Raw genomic sequence first — 25,000 nt, forward strand, 5'->3', positions numbered from 1 at the left:
TACAAATAATCTAAGATTAATGTATCCACTACTAAAAGACAGACTCATACCATCAAAAGTTAAAGTCATTATATATAAAACGATACTAAGACCAGTATTAACAAATGGCTCAGAGACCTGGACACTACCAATGAGATTAAAGAGCAAGATACAGGCAGCAGAGATGAGAATGTTGCGATTAATAAAGGGAGTAACAAGAAGAGATCGCTTAAGAAATGAGGATATTAGAGATGAACTGGACATCGAATCAATATTAGAATTTGTAGAAAGAAGTAAACTGAGATGGTATGGACACATCATGAGGATGAGTCAAGAAAGGTACCCTGCTAAATATTATCGATGGAATCCAAGAGGGAAGAGGCCGGTAGGAAGACCCAGAAAGAGATGGAGAGATGGAGTGAGGGAAGCAATTGAAGCGAGAGGATCAACAATAGAGAGTGTGGAAGAAGAAGAACTTTACGAGGATCGTACCAGGTGGGGAAGTTTCGTGAGGCATCACAACTGACAGGGCACTGGCCCTACCTGGTGTATGGTAAAGGTAAAGGTAAAGGTCCCCTTTTGGGGCTACAGGTAGTAGGAGTCCTAATCTCATCCCCCGTCTAATTTTTTATCGCCTTTTACGACTCAACTGGAAAGACTTGGTGGTAGCATTCTCTTCCCCTATCACATTATAGAACATGGTATTCGCTGAACAATGGAGAGATTCCTTGAGGGTTCGTCGAAACAACATGACAATTTGGAAATCATCAACATATTTTATAAGATGTTCTATAATGAACAGAGCAAAGAAGAGGAGAAGGTGATTCGTAGAATAGTTAAAAACGGTGTTATCCCAGCACACAATATAAAGATTAACTTAGTCTGCTACTACAAACCAAGTAAAACAGCGTCACTCATTATGAAGAACAACACAGCTAACTTCAGAGAACAGAGCGAAAACAATGTAGTTGTGAACAGAACAGAGTATGTAATTGGTAATAATGGTGGGCTTAAGGAGAGGATGCGTGGCTTGATGGCATGTAAAATAAACAAAAACATGGTAGCACGGTATATGAATATTTGATAATAAAATGAGTGCAAGAAAAATGGAAATGGTAAGTAAAAGTGGTGAAGTAGAGATATTTGAGAAGCCATTCTTGGAGGGCAAATATCGACGTGGAATTTGTTCATTTCAAGTCGCCGGTCCTCTTGTTTGTGCTTTTGTAATTGTTATTGTAAAGGGATTAAAATATTTGTTTCTTGTGTAGACATTAGCTACAAAAATAGTTCCTTCCCAATTTGGTAGATGTCTCTCTGTGTTTACGTGATTAACTAGAGCGTATATTTCTTGGTGGTGCCTAATGTTTGCTTTGTGTTTCCTGTTGCTAAGTCCTCTGTACGTTTCACCGTAGTATGCACTGTTACATCCAAGGAATTTTGTAGACGATGCTACTGTCATAGTTTGTCTTGGAAAGCATGTGAGGTCAGAATCAATTAGGAACCACAAAGTATCGTAAATCCGGCCTCTCTTCACTTTCTTTTCTCTGTTTGGTTTTAATGGTTTTCCGTAATGATGTCCCTAGCATGCCCGCTAGGTATCTTAAGTTCCTGAATGCAGTAGTTGTGTATATAATTTCCTTCTGTAAATGCTCCTCACTGCATATTCTAAGAGCCCTAAGTTAAAACCCAATAATTACTCCTGATTTAGTCTTTTCGTCATGTGCATTAAAGTAATGGATGAAGTCAACCTTGTTTGTTTGTTTGTTTGAGGTGTATACCTTAAACCTAGCGATGTCATCCGATCTGATGACAGTGTCTAGGAAAGGTAGGGAACTATTGGTTTCTTCCTCTATGGTAAATTTTATTCTGTCGTCTACGTCATTTAGTTGTTCTAGTAGGTTTTTGGTGTTGGTTGTTTTGTATGTAATGAAGAGGATGTCATCTACATAGCGGTACCAATTGGAATTATCCGGGGTGATATGGATAAAATATTCATTTTCCAATGTTTTCATGTAGAGTGATGCTGCCACCGCACTCAATGGAGACCCCATTGTAAATCCTTCATGCTGTTTGTATTTCTGATAGTCAAAAGTAAATGGTCCAAATCTTATGCATTTCATATTAACTCCAAGTAGTCATACTCAGTGAGAAACAATTTGTCGGCGTTAATATACTTTACTGTCTCTTTACTGTTGTTATAAGTGCTTCTAAATACAATAAAATTAAGTTTAATCTGAAGGATAGTGATAACCAAGTGAGGAGTTAAACTTTTATTATCTAACTGATAATTGTTATTTGTCAACTGATACATTAAAATCATGCTTTGTCTTAAACTACGACATAAAGCGGGATTTTAATACTGCCCGAATCTAGCTATCTTTTGTTTCTTTTCCATAAACTTTGCTAAAAGGTTCGCGTCACCATTCGTGCACACCGCTCCATACATTGAATGTGGCATGGAATGTCAATAGAAAGTGGCTCGTCGACAATATTTTGAAGGTCGCCATTAGATAGATGCACTGTAAGTGATGACTCAAACCCGCACTCCTTTTCAGGGGGAAGTAGATCTGTTAGGTTCTTATCAGTCTTATCTATTTTTGGTGGCCTGAAATCACGTATCTTTTCCTCATACACATAACTTCTCTGATCTTCTTGATTCTGTCAACAGCTAATTTCTTGTTTTTCTACCAGCATTGCCAAACGACGTTCTCAGGATGGGCCCAGTTGGAATTCCTTTGGATTGTTTGCCATGCTATGGATTCACTGTCATGCTGAAGTATTTGCAGAAGATTGATGTGTTTTAGGAAATGTTTAGATCCCTCTGTGCATTTCGGAGAGAATTTGATGTGAAAACAGATGGGCCCATAATGACACACGATAAACTCTGTGAGGGCATACAAATCATCATTAGGTTTTTCTGTTGCCACATAAAGTCGACATATTCTGCTGGCAGTGGTGAACTATCTTGCATGGGATATTGGGCCTAGTTTCATATAAAGGAGATCATCGTCAGTTATACCAATTCTAATAGCACTGATGATTATGTATAGGTAAGCTCATTCACATCTACATCTGGAAGAGGAGCTCCTTTAGCAACACATTGAAAGCCATTTAGTGATACTGGTAGTTTCACAGTTGGATAAGGCTTTACCAAATGATCCTTTCCATTGAGTTCCACTTTCTGTTGGACCAATATATTTCTTACACAGGTGCCTCAAAGGAAGCTTATTTAGATGCAAGCTGCAGATGATCCACTGTAAAGGACGATGTAACTGACATTCCAGTCGTCTTTTGGTTCCATTCTTGTAGCCAGTATTGGTTCTCGTGCTGTCAGCTCCCACTGCCTTTATCTTATCTTTAATATAATTTTCAACAAGCCATTTAATCAGTCCATCTGCAATACCTGCACCTGTTCCTTGCTCAATAGTTAGATGATCTAAACAGAAAGTACCAGGTTCTGCTACAAACGACGATCTTGAATTTCCTTTGTTCCGCACCATTTGTTCTGTTTTTCTTTTTAGTTAGTGCTGTATCTCTCCCATAAAAAAACAACACAGTAATTTTCTTATCTCCAAAACATTCAGATTCAGTAAAATTCCTCCAGATTTTGTGATGGTCAATTACAAGGGAGTTTTCTTCTGAATTTACAATACCATAGTCGAATAAGGCTGCACTACCAAAAACAGCAGGAGCTCTATTTGACACAGAATATTGATCTGCTTCCATGACAATTGTTTGTGTTAGTTTGATATTGTTTTCTGTTCTTGCAAATACTTTCTTCCATTCATCATCAGAAATGTCAGATGATGAGATTTCTTCATCCAAGGCTTCGTCTGAAATTTTAGTTTTCTCTTCTCTTTTTCGACTCTTTTTATTCTCTTCTTTCCTGAATTCGACCTTCTCTGATTTTCCTTTTTTTTTATAATTTGACTTGTTTTTACATCAACTCCTCTAATTTTCCTGTAATGCCTAGTTCTTTGGCCAATAAGAAATTTATGCTCTCGACGTGGCACTTTCATGTTCTCTTCACACTTGCAGTCCAAAATATCGACACACTAGCAACCTGCTATACCAAAAAGTTTATCCAATGATAAAATAAGCTAGCTCTTAATGGCATGAATTCTTAGTTTTGATACCACAGACGCTTCTTCAACCAATCGGAGCAACTTGGTTATAACATTATTGAATGGCTGAACTGGAATACTGGCTATTTTTTTCTAAATCTCAGAATGGCCCTCGAATATTTCAAGAATAACATCCATGTTGCTTTTGTATTTATCATCTTTTACATACTGAATATATTTTCCAACCTGTTGTTTCATTGCCAGCTCATAATGAGGGAGTTGTGGAAGCGGAGAGCCAAAGACACTACGAATTGTTGATGTTCTAGTTCTTCTACTCCCCTTAGCCCTGGAAATGTATGATAGACCCGTTGGTATAAAACATGAAACATGCACGTGATGCTAATGAAATATACTGAGTGCTACACTCAGTTTGTTCAGCATAGTTGGGAATGCTTATGGGAAAGTTTTGACTGAGAGGATTAGGAGAGGAACAGAGGGAGTAATTGGTAAGGAACAGTGTTGGTCTAGGACAGATAGGGGTTGCATGGATCGGATTTTTGTGGTAAGAGAGATATGTGAGAAAGCTTTAGGAAGAGGTAAGGGTGTTATTTTTTGGGGGGGGGTTATGGATTTGGAAAAGGCTTATGGCAGGATAGAGAGGAAGGCACTGTGGGAGGTATTGCAGATATATGGGATAGGAGGAAAGCTGTTAAGAGCAGTCAAGAGTTTTTACGAGAGTAATAGAGCCTGTGTTAGAATTAAAAATGGAGAGAGTGAGTGGTGTGAGGTAAATTTGGAACTTCGCCAGGAATGTGTTGTGTCACCTTGGCTGTTCAACTTATACATGGCTTGGGTGATGCGAGAGGTAAACACAAGGTAATGGGCTATGGATTGGAGATGGTTAAAGAAAATGAAGAAAAATGAGAGAAAAGGTAATTGTTGTTTGCTGACGACACTGCGGTTGTACGAGGGTCAGAGGAGGTATTAAGGAAGTTAGGGACAGTGTTTGGAAAGGTGTGCGAAAGAAGGGATTTGAAGATAAATGTGGATAAAAGTAAAGGTGATGAGATGTACAATGGAGAGGATTGCAGCAAATTGGAAGCAAGTATTAAGGGAGATAGACTGGGGGAAGTGGATGGCTTTAGATACTTGAGTGCGAATGTGGCAGTAAAAGGGAGAAGTAGAGGTGGAGGTAGTGTAGGTTGTGGTACTCTACATTTGGAATTGGTGGTGAAAGAAACTCGGGTGGGCTTCTTGGCTTTAATTCGCCAAGTATGGATCTAACTACAACATACACGGCAGACCCCCAGGAAGGCTCGGAGGGTTGCCAGAAGCATATTATATATATATAATTACAAGGGTTGCCATATGTGGAATATTTGGAAGTTGGGTCGCCTCGGTTGAGTCGTCGGCCGATAATGTGCTGGTGTTGACCTGAGACGCAGCTATTGTTCAAAGTAGAGGCTTGACCTATCCAAAAAGCCTCCCTTTCCTCTACACTCTTCTCATTACCAGGCCCATATGCACTTACAAAAACCCATATCTCCCTTCCCAGTTTCACCTTCATCCACATTAACCTTGAAGAAACCTCCTTCCACTCCATCACACGTTTATCTATCTCTTTTCTTACTAGTATAGCTACTCTTTTCTTCCTCGTCCTCTCCTTACTCCTGACACCCTCCTAACTACACACCCAAACTCAAAGTTGCCCCTCCCTTTCAACCTAGTTTCACGCAGTGCCAACGCATCCATCTTTCTTCTCACAAACATACTGCCTATCTTTTTCCTTTTAGTCTCATCTTTACCACATCCACGCACATTAAAAGACCCAAACTTAGTGTTCTTGTTGGAAAACTTGTCTCAAAGAAGTAGTATAGGACAGTATTAAGAGTGGGGAGACAGATTAACAGAGGGTAGTTGCAGTATAATAAAGTAGCATAATTTCTCTTTGAATAGAGATTTCCTCTATCACAGACAAAATTCTATGTGATTCTGGTCAGTAGGGACGCCCCATGTAAACCCTAAAGTATCAGCTACATGCTACTGAGCAACTTTTAACTCCGCAATAACATACAGCCAATACCCCAGACGTGGTAGTAATTTATAGCGCCCTTCGAATAGTTTACAAATAAGGAATTCCTCACTCTAAAATTGCCTAAACCTTAAATACATTACGAGTTATAATGCAACCTTTATTTCCTAAGAGAATTGCCCATTTCTATCCTCAGAGACGAAAATTATAATAACAAAATACAACCAGCCTAATCTTACGAAGAAGCTAATTTTTAAGCAAAATTTGACTGCATAAAGGGGGTACTACGATTTTTTCAGATTGTTTTCATCTTCATTTCCATATTTTGGATGATCCGTTCTACAAAACTTGAAATGTATTTCAAAAATAGTTGCGGTACTATACGCTAACACACACACACACACACACACACACACACACACACACACACACACACACACACACACACACACACACACACACACACACACACACACACACACACACACACACACACACACACACACACACACACACACACACACACACACACACAGAGGTCGGTCGAAGTGACAACGAAGTTTGGAACTCCAGGAAAACTTCAAGTGTCATCGATCTCAACAACAAGGGAGTGTCTTTGTTGCATTAATAGGGAAGGGGAAAGCTTGTGGTGTAGTGGGAAGGTGAAGAAAAAGGTGATAGAGAGGGATTACTGAGGAAAATGGAAGGAAACGAGGAAGGGGATGAACGGGCCCCGGATGTTAGGAGGGGTACAAACAAAAGAGGTGCAGAACACACAGACGAGAAAGAACAAGGAAGCAAAAGTGCCAAAAGCAGAAATATAGATAAAAGCACATCAATGGAAAGAGAAGATAACTGCTTTTATGGATTTAATGGGGGAGGAGGTGACAACCTCACCCGACTAGTAAATCTAGAGGAGAAACTAAAAAAATGAACGAAGCATGGGAGGTTAGGTTTAACCAACTAAGACTAGTTACCCAAAGAGTTGATAAACTGGAAGAAATAAAGAAGGAGAATAAAAAACTAACTAAAAAATAGAAGAATTAGAGAGACAGTTAAGAGAAGTAAAGGATGAGAATGAGGGATTAAAGAGGATAAAGATAATAAAGAGTCCATAGCAAAAGAGGTAAGTGGTTGGAAAAAAGTAACTAGTATATATTTTCCATTTTTCAGGTCTTTTGGCTTTTTTCCATTTTATCCAAGCTTTATTCCTTTTACCTTTTAACTACCTACATCTTTTGTTGTACCAACACTTTACATATCCTTTTTCTTGCTTTTGTCTTTTCCACTCCTTTTTTTTTTTTATAATTTTTGTCAAAATATTCCATTTCTCATCTACTATTGTTTCCTCCTTGTGTATTCTTTCCCTGTCTGCTTTTTGAAAGAATTATCTTATTTTGTATATAAAAAATCCATACATCAATCTTCCCTTTCTATATTGTTCGTTTTTTCTATCTATTTTTTTTTTCATTTAGTTCCAGTTCAACCAATATGTGGTCACTTTTACTTATTAGCGTCTTATATTCAATATTGTCCACTATTTCGGGTTCTGGTGTGATTATTAGGTCCAGTCTCGATGGTTCTTCCTCATTTCTATACCTAGTATTCTCTTGTATTCATTGCGTCATTGTATGTTCTATAATCATATCAAGTAGTACATTTCCCCATAGGCCGTCTCCACCTTTCACTGTCATCTCTTCCCAGCAGATTTCTTTACAATTAATGTCAGCCATTATAACTATTCTTCCTCCATCTTTTATTATCTTGTTTAGTATTATCCTTGTGTCTTCTAACATATTTTTGTGTTCTTTCTCTCCCCACGAAGCCGTTTTAGGAGGCACATAATTTACTACAAACTTCCTGCTCTTCCCATCCTTGTCCTCCACTTCCATCATAATCATCTCTACTCTATTCTTTCCATATGTGACATTCCTCACATTTATATCCTTCTCAGTCAGGAACATAACTCCACGCCGTTGTTTTACCTTTCTGTTTCTAATCCAATAATTATATGCACCATGTCCTACAGTGTTGGGTGGTAGTAGACCTTTCAATTTTGTCTCTACACTTCCCATTATGTCTGGTTCTTTTTCCTTCAGGTAATCATTCAGTTTGTTCAAGCCTATTATTAAGCCATCTATATTTGTGTAAGACGCTTTTTATTTTCTGCTACTTCCATCGTGTTTTCTGTTTCCCTTCTGTTTCCCCTGCTATGAATCATTTCCTCACTTTTATATTTACTACTCTCCAATAGAAATTCTCTTTTTTTTCTCTGTTCTTTTCTCGTATTTTTCCTTAGCTTCTTGTCTTTTTGTTTTTTCCTCCTCTCTTTCCTCTTTATTCATTTCTCTTTTTATCCATACCTGTTCATATTGATCAGTGTCTGCTACTTTCCTTGTTTTTGCTAAGATATTCTCTGCTGTCGTTTGTGACCTGAATTTAACCTTAATTGGTCTGGTCTTATCTGTATTGTATTTCCTTAATCTATATATTTCTTCTATTTGTTTCCCTGTTTCTGGTTCATCTTCCTGAACTACTTCTAATATCCTATTTTCTTTTCCATTTTTCTCCTTTATTCTTGTAGTCCTATTTGGATTGTAGTTCTCTTCCATCCCTAATATGATTATATATTTCTTTTTATCCACTAAGTCTCTTACTATATTCTCCTTCTCCTTCATCACTTTAAGGAATGTGTCCTTAGTTTGTTCTTTCATCTGCTGTTTCACTATATCTCTAAATTCCCTTTTATTGTTCTCTTGTACTTTTTTCCAACCACTTACCTCTTTTGCTATGGACTCTTTATTATCTTTATCCTCTTTAATCCCTCATTCTCATCCTTTACTTCTCTTAACTGTCTCTCTAATTCTTCTATTTTTTAGTTAGTTTTTTATTCTCCTTCTTTATTTCTTCCAGTTTATCAACTCTTTGGGTAACTAGTGTTAATTGGTTAAAATTAACCTCCCATGGTTCGTTCATTTTTTTTTAGTTTCTCCTCTAGATTTACTAGTCGGGTGAGGTTGTCACCTCCTCCCTCATTAAATCCATAAAAGCAGTTATCTTCTCTTTCCATTGAAGTGCTATTGTCTATATTTCTGCTTTTGGCACTTTTGCTTCCTTGTTCTTTCTCGTCTGTGTGATCTGCACCTCTTTTGTTGGTACCCCTTCTAACATCCGGGGCCCGTTCGTCCCCTTCCTCATTTCCTTCCATTTTCCTCAGTAATCCCTCTCTATCACCTTTTTCTTCACCTTCCCACTACACCACGAGCTTTCCCCCTTCCCAATTAATTCAACAAAGGTACTCCCTCGTTGTTGAGATCGATGAAACTTGAGTTTTCCTGGAGTTCCAAACTTCGTTATCACATCGACCGACGTGTGTATGCGTGCGCGCGCGCGCGCTTGTGTGTAGTGGGGTGGGAAATAAAAGTCTCACTACACGTAAGTTAACATATATATTATGTTAAATTCACTAAATCACTGCGATCAACAAATGCGTGCGTACAGCTTTGAAGTAGTGTTACAACTGGACGCCAAGCCTTGACTTCGCGCCAATCATACAGAGTTCGCCTGGTTCTCCTTACAGAATGTATAAAAATTGTAAATAAATAATTCAATGACAATAATGAAATTAATATGCAATAAAACATACTATAATTATAAAATGGGAAAACAAAAACACAATTGAACAATTCGCAAGTATAATACGCAACAATAACTGTACGATGCTACAACACTGGTTGTAATTATAATATACACAATGATACGATACCATTACATCGCTCGGCCACCACCACTTGGAGACCCCGCCAAGTAAATGAGAAAAATGAATGGCCAAGATAAGACAAAACTCAAAATATACATAAGACTCCACACACACCACAGTGTACATGTAAAACTGTGGGAAAAATTTACATGAACACACAGAGACATCTATACATAATAACATAAATAAATATATACATACTGGTGCCAGTGAAATCAAGAGAAAAAAAAAACAATTGTCGGACGTCTGGGACATTACACTTAATAGTTAAACAATAGTTATACATTATACCCAAGAAAAGGACACAAAAATGTAAACATTACAAGGAATATAACAAATGCGTGGGTACAGCTTTGTGGTAGATTTATAACTGGATGCTAAGCCTTGGCTTTGCGCGAAACATACAAAGTCGCTTGGTTTTCCTTACATAATATACAAAGAATTGTAAATAAATAATACAATGGCAATAACAAAAATAATATGCAACAAAATCTATGACAATTATGTAATGGGAAAACACAAACACAATTGAACAATACACAACAGTGCGCAAATATAATATACACAGTGGTACAATAACATTACATTGTGTAAATGAGTGTGTATGTGTACATAATGTCTATGCATTACTAATATTGGACATCTATCTGCAACTATTTTGTGTTATAGCCCTCTAGAGCAGCGTTTCTCAACAGGGTTCCCCGGATCCCTAAGGTTCCGCAAAAGGTCCCTAAGGGTTCCGTGAGAAAAAGTGAGATAAGATTATGCATTTTTAATTTTTTATTTATTTTCATACACATAATATAATTAAACACGCACGACATATTCTTGGTTATTGTAATAATGTAATAAAGACATCATCCTATGTAACCTATTATTACGATGAAAATAAAATGAGAAAGATATGGTATTTTTGTTTTGTTTTTTTTTGTTTTTTGCGGAAGGGTTCCTTGAGACATGGAATTTATTTTAAATATTACGCAAGAAACACTGCTCTAGAGTGTCCTTGAGTTTGACCTTTCTAGGTCATTCATGGTCGAAGGTATTTTATTCACACGGAAATATATATTCATCTAAATAAAGACTGTTTTAGTCTTGGTTTGAAAGCAACTGGATAATTCGTTAAAATCTTACATTTTTTCCATATTTTCCGTGACCTTGACCTTGGTTAGATATATTTCTAGAGATGGTCATATAAGGATCACAGCTCTTTCTTGAAAGTGTCATGTCAACTGATGCAGCCGTTTTACCATAATACTGCGAACAATCACACGGAGAAGAAGAAGATTTTTTTTTTATCTTTGCATGGACTTATTTTGCCGAGGTAGTTTTCATTCTTCCGGTGTTCCCAATTCAAATTATGAAGTAAATGACCAGTGAGCCTGAGAGAGAGAGTGAGAGAGAGAGATAGAGAGAGAGATAGAGAGAGAGAGAGAGAGAGCTAGAGTAAATGAATGAGTTAGCGAGAGATTTAGTGAGTGAATAATGAGGGAATGAGGGATATATATGTATATATATACATACATATATATATATATATGTATATATATATGTATATACATATATATACATATATATATATAAATATATGATGAAGGTGGAAAAAGAAGTCACGGGTCTAGTTCCGAGTTCCTGAGTTTATTCATGACCGGTTTCGCTCTATGCGTCAGAAGAAGCATAGAGCGAAACCGGTCAGGAATAAACTCAGGAACTCGGAACTAGACCCGTGACTTCTTTTTCCACCTTCATCAACTTGTCACAATGTACAAACACACACACACACACACACACACACACACACACACACACACACACACACACACACACACACACACACACACACACACACACACACACACACACACACACACACACACACACATATATATATATATATATATATATATATATATATATATATATATTGATTGATTGATTGAAGTCAACTGCGCTAATAGCTTTGGCTATCTTAAGATTCGAATTCTTCAGTTTGAAGAATAACTTTTTGTCGTCATAGTTCAAAGTATGAACATAATCATTCATGATTTCAAAATCATGGAGAAGAGGGTACAGTAAATATATGTATATATATATATACATATATACATACATATATATACATATATATATATATCAAATGAAGTAACGTAGGTGTCGTAACACACGAATAAAATGAAACTTGAACCCACTCTCGGAGGAAGATAAGCTAAGATACAGAGTAAACCGTATATTTCGACCACTGACTGTGGTCCTCTTCAGCAGTTACAAGTTTAGGATACATAGACAAGGGGTTATATACAGAGGAAGTAACATTGGGGAATTCAGTAAGCCTCAGGTCACTTGCCCTGAGTGAGGTCGGACGTTACGTCCTGTGGAGATGAACTTGTCAACTGCCATACTAGTTATGGCATCAGGTGACCATTGACCTTTGGAAGTATTATAATTTGGAAACTTTTTTTTATTAATGAGGACTCGATAATTTTTCTTTTGAAACTACAATGTGAATTGTATACTATAGCTGCATTCTTACAATCTATTCTGTGATCTTAAAGGCTAGAATGGAGGAATACAGCTGAGTTTTCTTGGACATATTTTAAATAATTTTTATGTTCTTTGATCCTAGTGGGTAGATCACATCCCGTTTGTCCCCAGTACACTTTATCACAATCGAGACATGGTATCTTATATACTCCGGATTTGTCCTTATTGGATGTTCTGTGATGGACATTTACTACCTTTTTTTTTAATGTTATTTGGGTAACTAAAAATGATCCTAATTTGGTTCCTAGGTAATAATTTAGATGCGGCATGCATGGATTTATTATAAGGTAGTTTAATATTTGATTTTTCCCAGACAAAATTTTGTGTTGGAATTGGTTGTTCTAAAATAACTGGTTTTGGCTTTGCGGAGGGCTTGTCAGAAACCAGTCTGGGTAGCCTATTTTTGATAATTGAGTGCGTACTGATTCAATTTCTGAGTTGAGAAATTCCGGGCTGCAAATCCGAAGAGCTCTTAAATAAAGGCCCGAGACAACTATATTTCATATTATCCGGATGATTACTAAAAAAATGTAAATAACTGCCCGTATGAGTAGGCTTCCTGTATACATTTTTTCAGTAATCATCCGGATAATACAAAATATAGTGTTGCCTCGGGCCTTTATTTAAGAGCTCTTCGGATTTGCAGCCCGGAATTTCTCAACTCAGAAATTGAATCAGTACGCACTCAATTATTAAAAATAGGCTACCCAGACTGGTAGTTTCAAAAGAAAAATTATTGAGTCCTCATTAATAAAAAAGTTTCCAAATTATTATACTTCCAAAGGTCAATGGTCACCTGATGCCATAACTAGTATGGCAGTTGACAAGTTCATCTCCACAGGACGTAACGTCCGACCTCACTCAGGGCAAGTGACCTGAGGCTTACTGAGTTCCCCAATGTTACTTCCTCCTCTGTATATAACCCCTTGTCTATGTATCCTAAAATTGTAACTGCTGAAGAGGACCACAGTCAGTGGTCGAAATATACGGTTTACTCTGACCTGAAGGACACGCATCTCCGCTCCCTCTACCCAGCCGACCCCAACCACCAGAATGGAGAGTCGACGAGCTGAAGCAGACGCCGATGAGGACCAGCTTGCTGGCCCTCCCAGGCTCCGAGTCCTGCAGTGGAACGTGCAAGGTCTCCGACCTAAGAAGCACCAAGTACTGCAGGCTATCTTCACGGAAAACCTTGACGTGGTGCTGCTCCAGGAGACCTTGACGCGTGCCGACTTTGAGTGGAGGGTGGCGGGTTATTCCCTTCACTCGCTCCCTGCCACAGAGAACACCCGCGGCTGTGCGGCGCTGGTGAGGAGCACCATCCCTCACCGCAGAGTATCCGCCCCAGTCCACTGCGGGGAGGGCGTGGAGGTCCTGGCACTAGAGCTGCAGGTCGGGGGCATCCCGCTTCTGGTGTACAACATATACAGGAGCCAACGATACCATCTGGAAGCAGGCGAGCTGTTCTCCCTCGCCGTCCACACCAGCCTCCTCGTGGCGGGCGACCTGAACACCCACCACCCCATGCTGCAGTCACCATCTCCAACCAACGAAACGGGCACCTGGCCGTGTTACTCGAGGACATTCCCCATATCCGCCTCCTCAACATAGGGGAGGCTACCCACACCCGGGGGGGGGGGAGGCTTGACCTCACACTCGCCTCGAGCGACCTGGCCGCCGGTGCTACATGGCAAGTACATCCTACCCTCACCAGCGACCACTTTGCCACTCTCACCACCCTCCCAGTGGCACCCCCAGCGCCCTCCCTCCCCCCTCCACGTTGGAACATCGGGAGAGCAGACTGGGCCAGCTTCCAGGCCTCCCTCGACGAATGGTGGGCCGCCTACCAGCCACCCGTGGACCTTCACCAGCGGGAGAGGGACCTGACTGCTGCTATTGAGAGGGCTGCTAACGCAGCCATCCCCAGGAAAGCCCCGAGCCGTCGTCACCGGCCAAATTGGTGGTTCTACAACGAGGAGGTGCGGGAGCATAACCACAGAGTGAACATTCACAGGAAGCTCTACAAGAGACGCCCCAACCCAACCAACTTGAGGCTACTTCAGGACGTGGTGGCCCGCGCACGGGAGGTGTCCCTGAAGGCCAGGGAGGCCAAGTGGTTGGAGTGGTGCTCCTCCTTCAGCCACCACACGTCTCTAAGCCAGCTGTGGAAAAGCGTGAAGACCGCCTCCGGCGCCGCCCCGCCTCGCCCCGCCGCCCACCCGTACCCACGCCAGGAGGCTGAGAGGCTCGTAGCCGAATTCACCACCCGCGGCTCCAGTGACCAGCTTCCGGGTAGCACGCGCCGTCTCCAGCAGCAACTTCGGCCGCTCCGCGACATGGCCATCGAGGAGGCGACTAAAGAAGCTGATGTAACAGACCGTCCCTTCACTCCTCAGGAGCTGGAGCAGGCCAAGAGACGGGGCCGTGACACAGCAGCAGGGGCCGACGGCGTGACGTACTCCATGATCGCTCACGCCGGATCAGCTGGGGACGCCGCCCTGCTGGCCACAGTCAACGAGTCGTGGATGGCGGGATGCCTGCCTCCTTCGTGGAAGGAGGCTGACATCCAACCAATCCCCAAACCAAGGGAGCCCACGAAGCTAAGGCCTATCTCCCTCCTCAGCTGCACGGCCAAAACGGCTGAGAGAATGGTGCTTGCTCGCCTTCAGTGGCGTGTGGGGCCACTACACCCTCACATTTTCGGCTACACCCGCGGCAGGAGCACGGTGGACAGCATCCTGACACTGCTGAATCAAGTTAACCATCGCCCCGCCATCGTTGTCTTCCTCGACTTGGAAAAGGCATTCGAGCTGGCCAGCCCTCACGCCATCCTCGCCGCCCTCGTAAGGAAGGGCGTGATGGGAAGGATGCTAGCCTGGCTCCGCGACTATCTCCAGCATCGCCGCGCCAGGGTAAAATTCCAGGGCCTAAAGTCCAGCTTCCAGAGGTTGGAGAACGGGACGCCCCAGGGTGGTATCCTCAGCCCCTTCCTCTTCAACCTGCTGATGGAGCAGCTGGTGGCCCTGCCCTTCCACAATGGCACCATCCTCCTCAGCTACGCCGATGACCTCGCCCTCGTGGTCACCGGGAGGGGCAACAAGCTCAGGAAGGCGCAGCAGGCGCTCGACATTATCAGCGGGAAATGCGAGGAGCTGGGACTCAAAATCTCTGCAGAGAAGTCCCGCGCCATGATGGTGAGGGCTGCCGACCCGGCAGGTCAGCTCTGCGTCCAGGGCGTCGGACTGGCTTGGGCCAACTCAAACCAGTACCTCGGTGTATGGGTGGACAAGTGGCTGTCCTTTACAGCCCACGCCACCTACCTGAGGGAAAGGGCCCAGGCTAGGCTGAACGTAATGCGAGCCATGACACAACCCACAGCGGGGACCACTTTTTCCGTCCTCCGACTGTATTTCATATTTGCAGTGCGCTCCCTGGTGGACTACAGCGCCCCAGTCCTCATATCGCTCTCCCGTAGCCAACAGGAGCGGCTCGAGGTGCTGCAAAACACCGCCATGAGGACGATGCTGGGAGCTCCGAGATGGACCAGTGCGTGCGTCATGCAGAACGAGACCCGCCTGGTGCCACTCACCACCAGAGTACAACAGATCGTGGCCTGCCGCGTGGCCAGGGTCCTGCAGCGCGACTCCGAAGGAGTAGCACAGAGAAGACTACGGCTTGCAATGACGCAAGGGAACGATGTCCTCCACCGCAACCCGTGGCTACTCCAGTCCACCCTGGCCACCCGCAGCCTCGCCCACATTAACAGCTGGCGCTGGCAACACGCCGACCTCCCGGCCCCCACCTACCGAGCCCCACCCCCGTGGGAGCCCCCCACAGCAGAGTTCTCCACCACCCGGCTACCGGCCAGCAAGGCGCTCTGCACCACCGAGGAGCTGCGGCATCACACCCTCATGGCGGTGGCGCAGGTGTCTGAGCCGGGCGGTGCCATATACTACACCGACGGCTCAGTCGACCCCGAGAGTAGTAGGACGGGCGCCGCTGCCATCACCGTTGGGACCGAACTGCTCGAGAGGACGCCGGATTACTGCTCCACCCTGCAGACAGAGCTTGTGGCCATCCACCTGGCCCTGGAGCACGCCCAGAACCGCCAGGAGGCTACTGTGGTCCTACTTACAGACTCCAGGACGGCGTGGCAGGTCCTCCAGCAGTCGTGCCCCAGCGACAACGTGGGGCTCGTCACCGCCATCCTGGGCAGCCTGCAGAGCCTCGCCGCACAGGGACGTCGGGTAAGGCTGCACTGGATGCCCAGCCACGTGGGCGTGCGAGGCAATGAGTCCGCCGATGTCGCTGCAAAAAGAGCCGCTGGCGCTCCCCACGTGACCAGGCACGTGCCACCTAGTCTGTCGTACGTGAAGGCACGAGCCAGGCGTGCCGCAGCCCACCGCGCCCACCAGACTCACCGGCAGTTAGAAGGAGCAAAAAGACTAGCTGCTTGCTACGCCGCCACCACCGACTATCAGACGTTGAGCGCCTTCCATCAACAGCCCAGGGCGGACGGCGTACTGTTGCAGAGAGTTAGGCTGGGCTACTGCACCAGGGAGGAGCTGTATGACGGCTTCCAAGGGCAACAGTGCGATCACTGCGGTAGGCACAGCCGCCACCCGCTGCTGCACTACCTACTGTCCTGCCCGGCCACGGAGGCCCTCCGACCAGCGCCGCAGACCCCCGCCCACCCTGCAGAAGGCAGCCTCCTCAGCAGTCGGGCAACGAGAGCTGCCCTCCTTGTCCGCCACACGCCCATGGACGTAATGCTTGGGGTGCTCAGGGCGGCGCCCCCCCCTCGCTGACCTCCCTAAGCCCTCACCTTCCACCCACTAGGGCATAACAACTCCCCCACTGGCGGGCTGTTGCCCGCATTGTATATCAATGTATGTATAGCTGTACATATTTATACAATAAACCTTTATTAACTTATCCTAAAATTGTAACTGCTGAAGAGGACCACAGTCAGTGGTCGAAATATACGGTTTACTCTGTATCTCAGCTTATCTTTCTCCGAGAGTGGGTTTAAGTTATATATATATATATATATATATATATATATATATATATATATATAAATAAATATATATATATATATATATATATATTTATATATATAGGACGAGTGGACGAGTGGACGTGCGTGTGCGTGGCTCCCGTATAACTGGGGATTTTTCGCGCGCGGTGGGGAGTGCCAAAACAGGAGATAGATTTCTAGTGACTCGTGAATGGTTAATCCAACCATGGCTCCCAATTGCGGTGTCTAGCTGAGCCAGTGGTAGCCACAATTAGGAAAACAAATTTGAAATTTGTATGGAGGAACCGACATGCCAGTGGGCCGAAGCCGAGCGTGTATAAGTTGAACAAAGGTGCCAGTGTCGGAGAGGGTAATAAACCATCTACCCCCCCCCCCCCAACCGCACCTCTCAAACCGAGTAAAAGGCTATGGTCGGATTGACTCCTCCTCCTCCCTGCGCTCCCCTCACCTAGTCTCCTCCTCCACAAGGGTGCCACAGTGTGGCTGTGTCAAACCATCTACCCCTCCCTCCCCCTCCCCCCAAACACACCTCGTACGCCTAGACCTCCTCCTCCTCCTCCTCCCTGCCCTCCCCGCACCAAGTCTCTTCCTCCCTCACCTCCATCTCCTCCTCCCACCTTCGTATCCATCTCTTTCCGATCTTATTTCCTTCTCTTTCTTATCCTTCCGATTTTATTCCCGAACTTTTAACCATCCTGACTTTAATGCGCCTCGTGATTAAGGCAGAAAGGATAAATCTGGCACAGAGAAAAAATCTTAATTGACTTGTTTAAACCCCCGAGTGGGGCCGAAGTGTTATTGCGAGTGAATACACGTGTTTAAGTGTCCCCAGCTCAAGAGCTTGTAATCGGCGCCGTAAATAGTGCATACACGTGAAAATTTACGACATGGCGCCAGGGATGACCGGTATGCTTTTAGCCATGCTGGGAGCGGTCTTACTGATTAACGTAACTACAAGTGGTCATCCTTCATACGTTGCAGTGGGAATTCCTGGCTACCCTCCGCTCCTCTCTAACACTGGGGTGAGAGACAGAAGCTCTAAGATCTCTCTTAACCACCATACTCTGTGTCAGTTCCTTCCCCCGCCTACCCCAACAACAGAAGTCAGAAAATGGCGTCGGATTCGATTAGCCAAGCATAGGGGAAGTTCTCATATAACACCGAAGAGAAAAACCAACACTTCCAAGCTTCTGGTGTCCTACGCCCTCCTCCTCTGTGGGGATGTACATCCCTGTCCTGGACCAACTGCAACCAGAGTCCCACAACACCCATGTGTAAGCTGTCTAAAAGGAGTCCGTCGCAATAGCAGAGCCATCAGCTGCAAATCATGTGGGAAATGGACTCACATCAAGTGCGGTGGAATTTCTCTCGAGACCTACAATGCTGCCTTGGTGAATGAGGACATTCTCCGCTTCACTTGCATTGGGTGTACACTCAATGAACTACCAGGAGCCCCCTTGTCCGACGGTGAGGTTGACCCTTCACCTGTTAACCCCGATCGCTGTGCCTTCCCCCAGTCAACACCCGGGGGTGATTTCAGCTGCTTCAACAAGCGGGGCCTCCACTTCGTGCACTTAAATGCCAGAAGCCTTCTACCTAAGATAGACGAATTTCGTCTACTTGCGCGGCGGACCAAGGCAGCAGTCATCGGTGTCACCGAAACTTGGCTAGACAGTACCATCTCCGACTCGGAAATTGCGATTCCAGGTTATAGTGTTGTGCGTAATGATAGAAAGAGGACCGGAGGAGGGGTTTGTACTTACATATGTAACGACTTAGCATTCAACCCCCGTACAGACCTTATGAGTAACGATGGGCTCGAAGCTGTGTGGATAGAAATATTGTTACCCAAATCGCATCCATCTTATGCGGGGTCTGTTACAGACCACCAAAACAGATGTCCTTCTATAGCGCATTAGAATCCACCTGTTTCAATCGGGTCAATATGCATGACCTAGAAATTATTATCCTAGGTGATTTTAATACGAATCTGGCAAGTACAAATAATAACCTTATTAAGGCAATGAGAAACTTGCTAATATCTCATGGCCTGACACAACTGATTGACGAGCCCACTAGAATAACAGGCACATCCAGGTCCATCATAGATCTTATCCTGGTCTCCGATCGTAACAAGATAACGCAGTCTGGTGCTTGTGATTATGGTCTTAGTGACCACAAGCTCATATATTGTACTAGGAAAGCTAGGAAGACGATTTTCAACAAGCACAACACAGTGAAGCTTCGTTCCATGAAGCATTACTCACGAGAACAGTTTGTAGATGAACTGGGTAGGACAGACTGGTCGCCAGTTCTAAATTGTACCGATGTTTATAAGGCTTGGTCTAATTTTAAGTACACATTTCTTACTATTATAGATAGAGTAGCGCCTCTCAAAGAGATACGAATAAAACAGAGGACGGAGCCATGGATGACTAATGAAATACTGGGTTTAATTAGAGATAGAGACATATTTATTGCCAGATTTAGGAAAAGTGGAAATCAGGAGGACTATAATGGCTTTCTGTACTATAGGAATCAGGTGAATTATTGGAAGGATAAAGCCAAAGCTGATTATTGTACTAAGATGGTGCACCAGAACAAACACGATCCAAGGAAGCTTTGGCAAACACTGAAGACCCTAGAAGTTCACACAAAGCCTAGTAACAAAGTAGACAGGATAGGACTCTTGATAAACGGTGAGCTCAACTCTGATAGGAACACCATAGCCAATCACTTCAACACCTTTTTCACAACCATTGCCACAAAACTAGTTAAATCCCTCCCTACAGGTTCTGGAAAGTTTGGGCAGAGGTACGTTCAGGAGTATTATAAGGACAAGTCCTCAAAGTGTTTCAAACTGCATAAGACCACTCAAAAAGAAGTGTTTAAATTACTGGCTAACATAAGTGCCAATAAGGCTACAGGGTTAGATGACATTCCTGCGAGGTTTGTTAAGGATGGAGCCTCAATTATTACTCCCCCAATAACCCACATAATAAATTTGTCTATTGGTTCAGGATATATCCCAAGCGACATGAAAAGGGCTCGGGTAACACCTCTTTACAAGAAAAACGCAAAAACTGAGGCAGGTAACTACAGGCCTGTTTCAATTCTAGGTATTATTTCGAAGGCCTTGGAACGTACCTACCTCAGGGAACGTAATCTACTATACGGTATGCAATCTGGTTTTAGAACGAACTACTCAACAGAAACCAGCTTAATATACCTTTACGATCTGATAAAACAGGAATGCGACAGAGGTAATTACACGGGTTTAGTCTTGTTGGATCTTCAAAAGGCATTTGATACATGATATTCTATTAAAAAAACTTCAGGCATTAGGAGTGGCGAATATTGGCTGGTTCAAGTCCAACCTTACAGGTCGCAATCAACTAGTACAGGTAAATGAAGCCCGCTCAGATGACAGAGAGATAACTTGTGGTGTACCACAAGGTTCAATTCTAGGACCGCTACTGTTCCTGATCTATATTAACGACATGCCAGGGACCCAGTTGAGGTAGAGGAAAAACTGAGTGTCGAACTGTCATCGGTTCAGGACTGGCTCATAGATAATAGGCTTATCCTTACACCTCGGTAAAACGGAAAGTATTGTCTTCGCATCCAAACCCAACCTCAGGAAACGCAGCGATGTACAGGTCAGATGTAGGGTTAATGTCTTGGAGTCAAAACAAGAAGTAACCTATCTTGGAATACCCTTAGATCAGTCTCTCTCAGGGAATGCTATAACAGATAAGATTGTTTCCAAGTGTTCACATAAAGTCAAATTTTTGTACAGAAAAGCCAGAAATTTTGATCTGGAAACAAAGAAGCTTCTGGTCTCAGCCCTGTTACAACATCACTTCGATTACGCTTGTAGCTCTTGGTACAGTAGTCTGAGCAGAAAAAAACAGTCCCGGCTACAGGTTACACAGAATAAGATAATTAGATTCATACTAAACCTACCTCAACGTAGTCATATTGGTATTGAAGAATTTAGCAAGGTAGGAATGTTACCAGTAAAATATCGTGTCCAGCAGCTGAAACTAAACCAGGTTTACAATGTCATTCATAATTCTGCTCCCTCATATGTGAGCTGTAATTTTACATTATCGGCTGGGAACCGAACCCGGAACAGTCAAGAGTCTCTTATTGTACCTCATGCAGGTCCCTTCACCAAAAACAGTTTTCACTTCACAGGTGCTCAACTATGGAACTCACTACCTGTGTCCATTAAGAAGACAAATAGCAAGGTTACCTTCAAGAAAAAAGTCAAGGGTTACTATATGTCTCAGCTATGGACAGAGAACAGCCTTGATTTTGTGTACTACTAGCTTAGTGAGGGATACCTGATTCCATGAGTATTACCATCCATATCTGCGTTCACTCATAACTGTTTCTAACCTCCCTCCCCCCCTTTTTTCAGAAGTTTAGTTCAGCATAACAATGATTGATGTTTACAAATTGGTTTCCACCTTTGTTTTGCCAGCCATAATATGGCATATGTCTCAGGTAGGTTCCGAGAACAGTTATGATCTGACCTCTTTCCTCATTCTCCTTGTTGTTTTACTCATTCGAGTACTGGTCCCCTGTACCCTACCTCTGGTGCTTCAGGTTATAATGTACTACTCATAGTAATTGCCCACTCCGTCCTGAGATTCAGGTAAAATGTTAGATTTAATTAATAGGTAACCCTAGCTGCAGTGTAGGATTCACTATAACTACATGTTGTTACAGATGTAGAATATTGTAGTATATCATTAATGGTCCTACTCTGATATAGTACTCACTCATACATGTTGATACAGATGTAGAAAAATGCAGTATATTATTAATGGTACTACTCCGATATAGTACTCACTCATACTGTTTTGTTACAGTTTAACATTATTTTGTTGTTCCTTTGCTTAATGCAATGTTCCTTTTGGATGGTGCTCAAATATTTGGACTCAATGTTCCTATGTGTACAAACATTTCAGTAATATTAGCAAAACTATAACAATGTTTATGTGTCATATATGTACTGACTGGTATTACTCATGAGTGTCTCTGGTCCCCTCAACCCCCTATGTATGTTTGTCCGTGTGACTTAATGTAGAAAAATTACCTGATGAGGACCACAATGGAAATAAGCATTCATGCTTTTTGTGTTATCCTCGGCAATTTACATTTATTATTTCGAACTATGTGTTCTTGTCATTATTTGCACTTCATGTACATTGATTTATTGCCCAATAAAGTCTATCTATTTATCTATATATATATATATATATATATATATATATATATATATATATATATATATACATATGTGTGTGTGTGTGTGTGTGTGTGTGTGTGTGTGTGTGTGTACGTGTGTGTGTGTGTGTGTGTGTGTGTGTGTGTGTGTGTGTGTGTGTGTGTGTGTTCACCATGCTCTTTTGGATCACGTGTTGGATTCGTGACCGACAGCTATTTTCCTCGAGGAAGAGAGCTCAGAGCTCGTATGACCGATCTATGGGTAATGCTGTGACCTTACACGCACACACTTCCCCAACTCCCCGCCCACGAGAGTTGGAGTGACGACTCGAAGTGCAGCGATACTGAAATTATTTCAGCCCTGGGCAGGATTCGAACCCGGACCGCCGTAATGACAGTTGGAGATTCTACCAACCGCGCTACCGAGTCGTATGTGTCGTGTGTGTGTGTGTGTGTGTGTGTGTGTGTGTGTGTGTGTGTGTGTGTGTGTGTGTGTGTGTGTGTGTGTGTGTGTGTGTGTGTGTGTGAGTGTGTGTGTGTGTGTGTGTGTGTGCGTGTGTGTATAGGGAAAGAGAGATAAAGCGATGTGTGCGTGTGTAGGGGAGGGACGGAAAGAGGGCGAAGTCTGCTCAGGGCCTTCTCGTTGGTTGTGTTGAACGACAGTATGGTGATGGCTGCGAAACTGAAGGCAGTGGAGCTGCAGAGCCACCAGTTTGTCTGTGGTGTGGTTAGAATGGTGCCAGTTGCAAAACTCGCCAGTCTTGTAGACACGGCGTAACTTGTGTGACCACCAAACCAATGGTGTCGAGAAGAGAGGCAGTAAGATGGCATCGTGCTATTAGTCTTTGTTATCGGCATAATACCGCAAAATAATTGAGAATTGTATTATGATACACTGGGATATGTGTCTCACAGCGTTTAGCTGATTCTTCGACATGTTTCAATTTACAGACAGCTGTTGGATGCGCCTATCATTTGGCTGCTGTCGGTGTCAAAACTGCTCACGATCTGCAGTTGTTCTTCCTACTCTGGCGTGTTGCCCAGAGGGGCAAAGTCCATAAACAACGTCATGCGTTTAGTCACACAACATAAGAATTCTGTTCGGGGTGCAGTTAAAACATAGACGTGACTTTGAATGTATATACACCTTATGCATCAGAAGAAACTTGAGAGGTGTAGAGAATTGGATTACCGTGGCTAATGTTTAAAGTATAGTAGATTTGTGCTCCCAGCTGCAGCAGATCTATAAATGAGAGGTACGAGAACAATACTATCTCAATTTTCTTATTAGATTACAGAAACTACGAAGTTTTTATAGTTTCTGAAATTCAAGCCAGTGAGAAAGAGGAAAAGTCTGAAACCGTACAATACGTGGTCTTTGTGATTGGCAGAGGTGGAATAGTGAGTTAAAAAAGAAAAAGAAAAAAATAGAACAAGTTACACAAATTATTTTTCAATATGAAACACCACAAAAGGTACACAATAACTGTAAGATGCGTAAACTAACATAAAAAAGTATTGTGACATTCATGCGAGGAACGTGAGTAGTGTCTCTTTACTAGTTACCACGTAAATGTAAAGACAACCGCGCGTTTGCATGCGCGCGCGCGTGTGTGTGTATGTGTGTTCTTTGTGTGTGTGTGTATGTGTGTGTGCATGTGTATGTGTGTATGTGTATGTATGCGTGTATGTGTGTGTGTGTGTGTGTGTGTGTGTGTGTGTGTGTGTGTGTGTGTGTGTGTGTGTGTGTGTGTGTGTGTGTGTGTGTGTGTGTGTGTGTGTGTGTGTGTGTGTGTGCCTACTTTTAGTATACAAGAAAAGAGTAATGTTCAAAGGGTTTTGTCTTTTAATTTCCAATTTATCATACCTAGCATCAAGTTCATGTATGATTCCAACATAGGCTATACCCTTATTTTCCAATTATCCTACTTACGTTTGAATTCATATATTGTTTCTGTATGAGATATATCACCCAAGCTATTCCAAGTATTTATGCATCTATATAGAAAACTATATTCATTCTCATCCTCTGGACATTTAGTCTTTCTCAATTTGTCCTCATAACTTCTTGAAGTCCTCCCATCATCCCTAATCAAGAGATCTCCTCTGCCACTGTAGTCTATCCCCTTTCTCTTTGATTTTTCAATGTTGGCAGATCCATAATTTTTAGTTTCTCCTCATATGCTTTATCTGCCTATTTTATTCTCTCGGTTTTGCTTATATTCTTCACTCTTTATGGTGATTACAGTACTTAATCATATCCAGGTCGTCTTTTATCAACATTCCCTAATTTTTCTCCTCTTTTGCTTTTGTAATGTATTTGCTTCTCAATTAATAGTTCAAAG

The 25,000-nt window shown here is 42.8% G+C and overlaps 1 protein-coding gene across 6 annotated transcripts in view; it reads left to right on the forward strand.

The window, feature by feature from the left end:
- Positions 1 to 25,000, forward strand: part of LOC143020140 (uncharacterized) — a 378,438-nt gene that overhangs the window by 33,799 nt on the left and 319,639 nt on the right. For 2 of the 6 annotated variants that reach the window (XM_076176300.1, XM_076176324.1), the window contains exon 1: positions 23,338 to 23,474. The exons of 1 other annotated variant lie outside the window; for it this stretch is intronic. In XM_076176300.1, coding sequence (XP_076032415.1) covers positions 23,454 to 23,474 — 21 coding nt within the window. In that variant the 5' untranslated portion in view covers positions 23,338 to 23,453. 3 more of the 6 variants (XM_076176307.1, XM_076176314.1, XM_076176320.1) reach the window with 2 other exon arrangements.

The sequence above is a fragment of the Oratosquilla oratoria genome, chromosome 3 (assembly GCF_046742065.1).
Source record: "Oratosquilla oratoria isolate Oo_2021 chromosome 3, ASM4674206v1, whole genome shotgun sequence".
NCBI classification, from domain to species: domain Eukaryota; kingdom Metazoa; phylum Arthropoda; class Malacostraca; order Stomatopoda; family Squillidae; genus Oratosquilla; species Oratosquilla oratoria.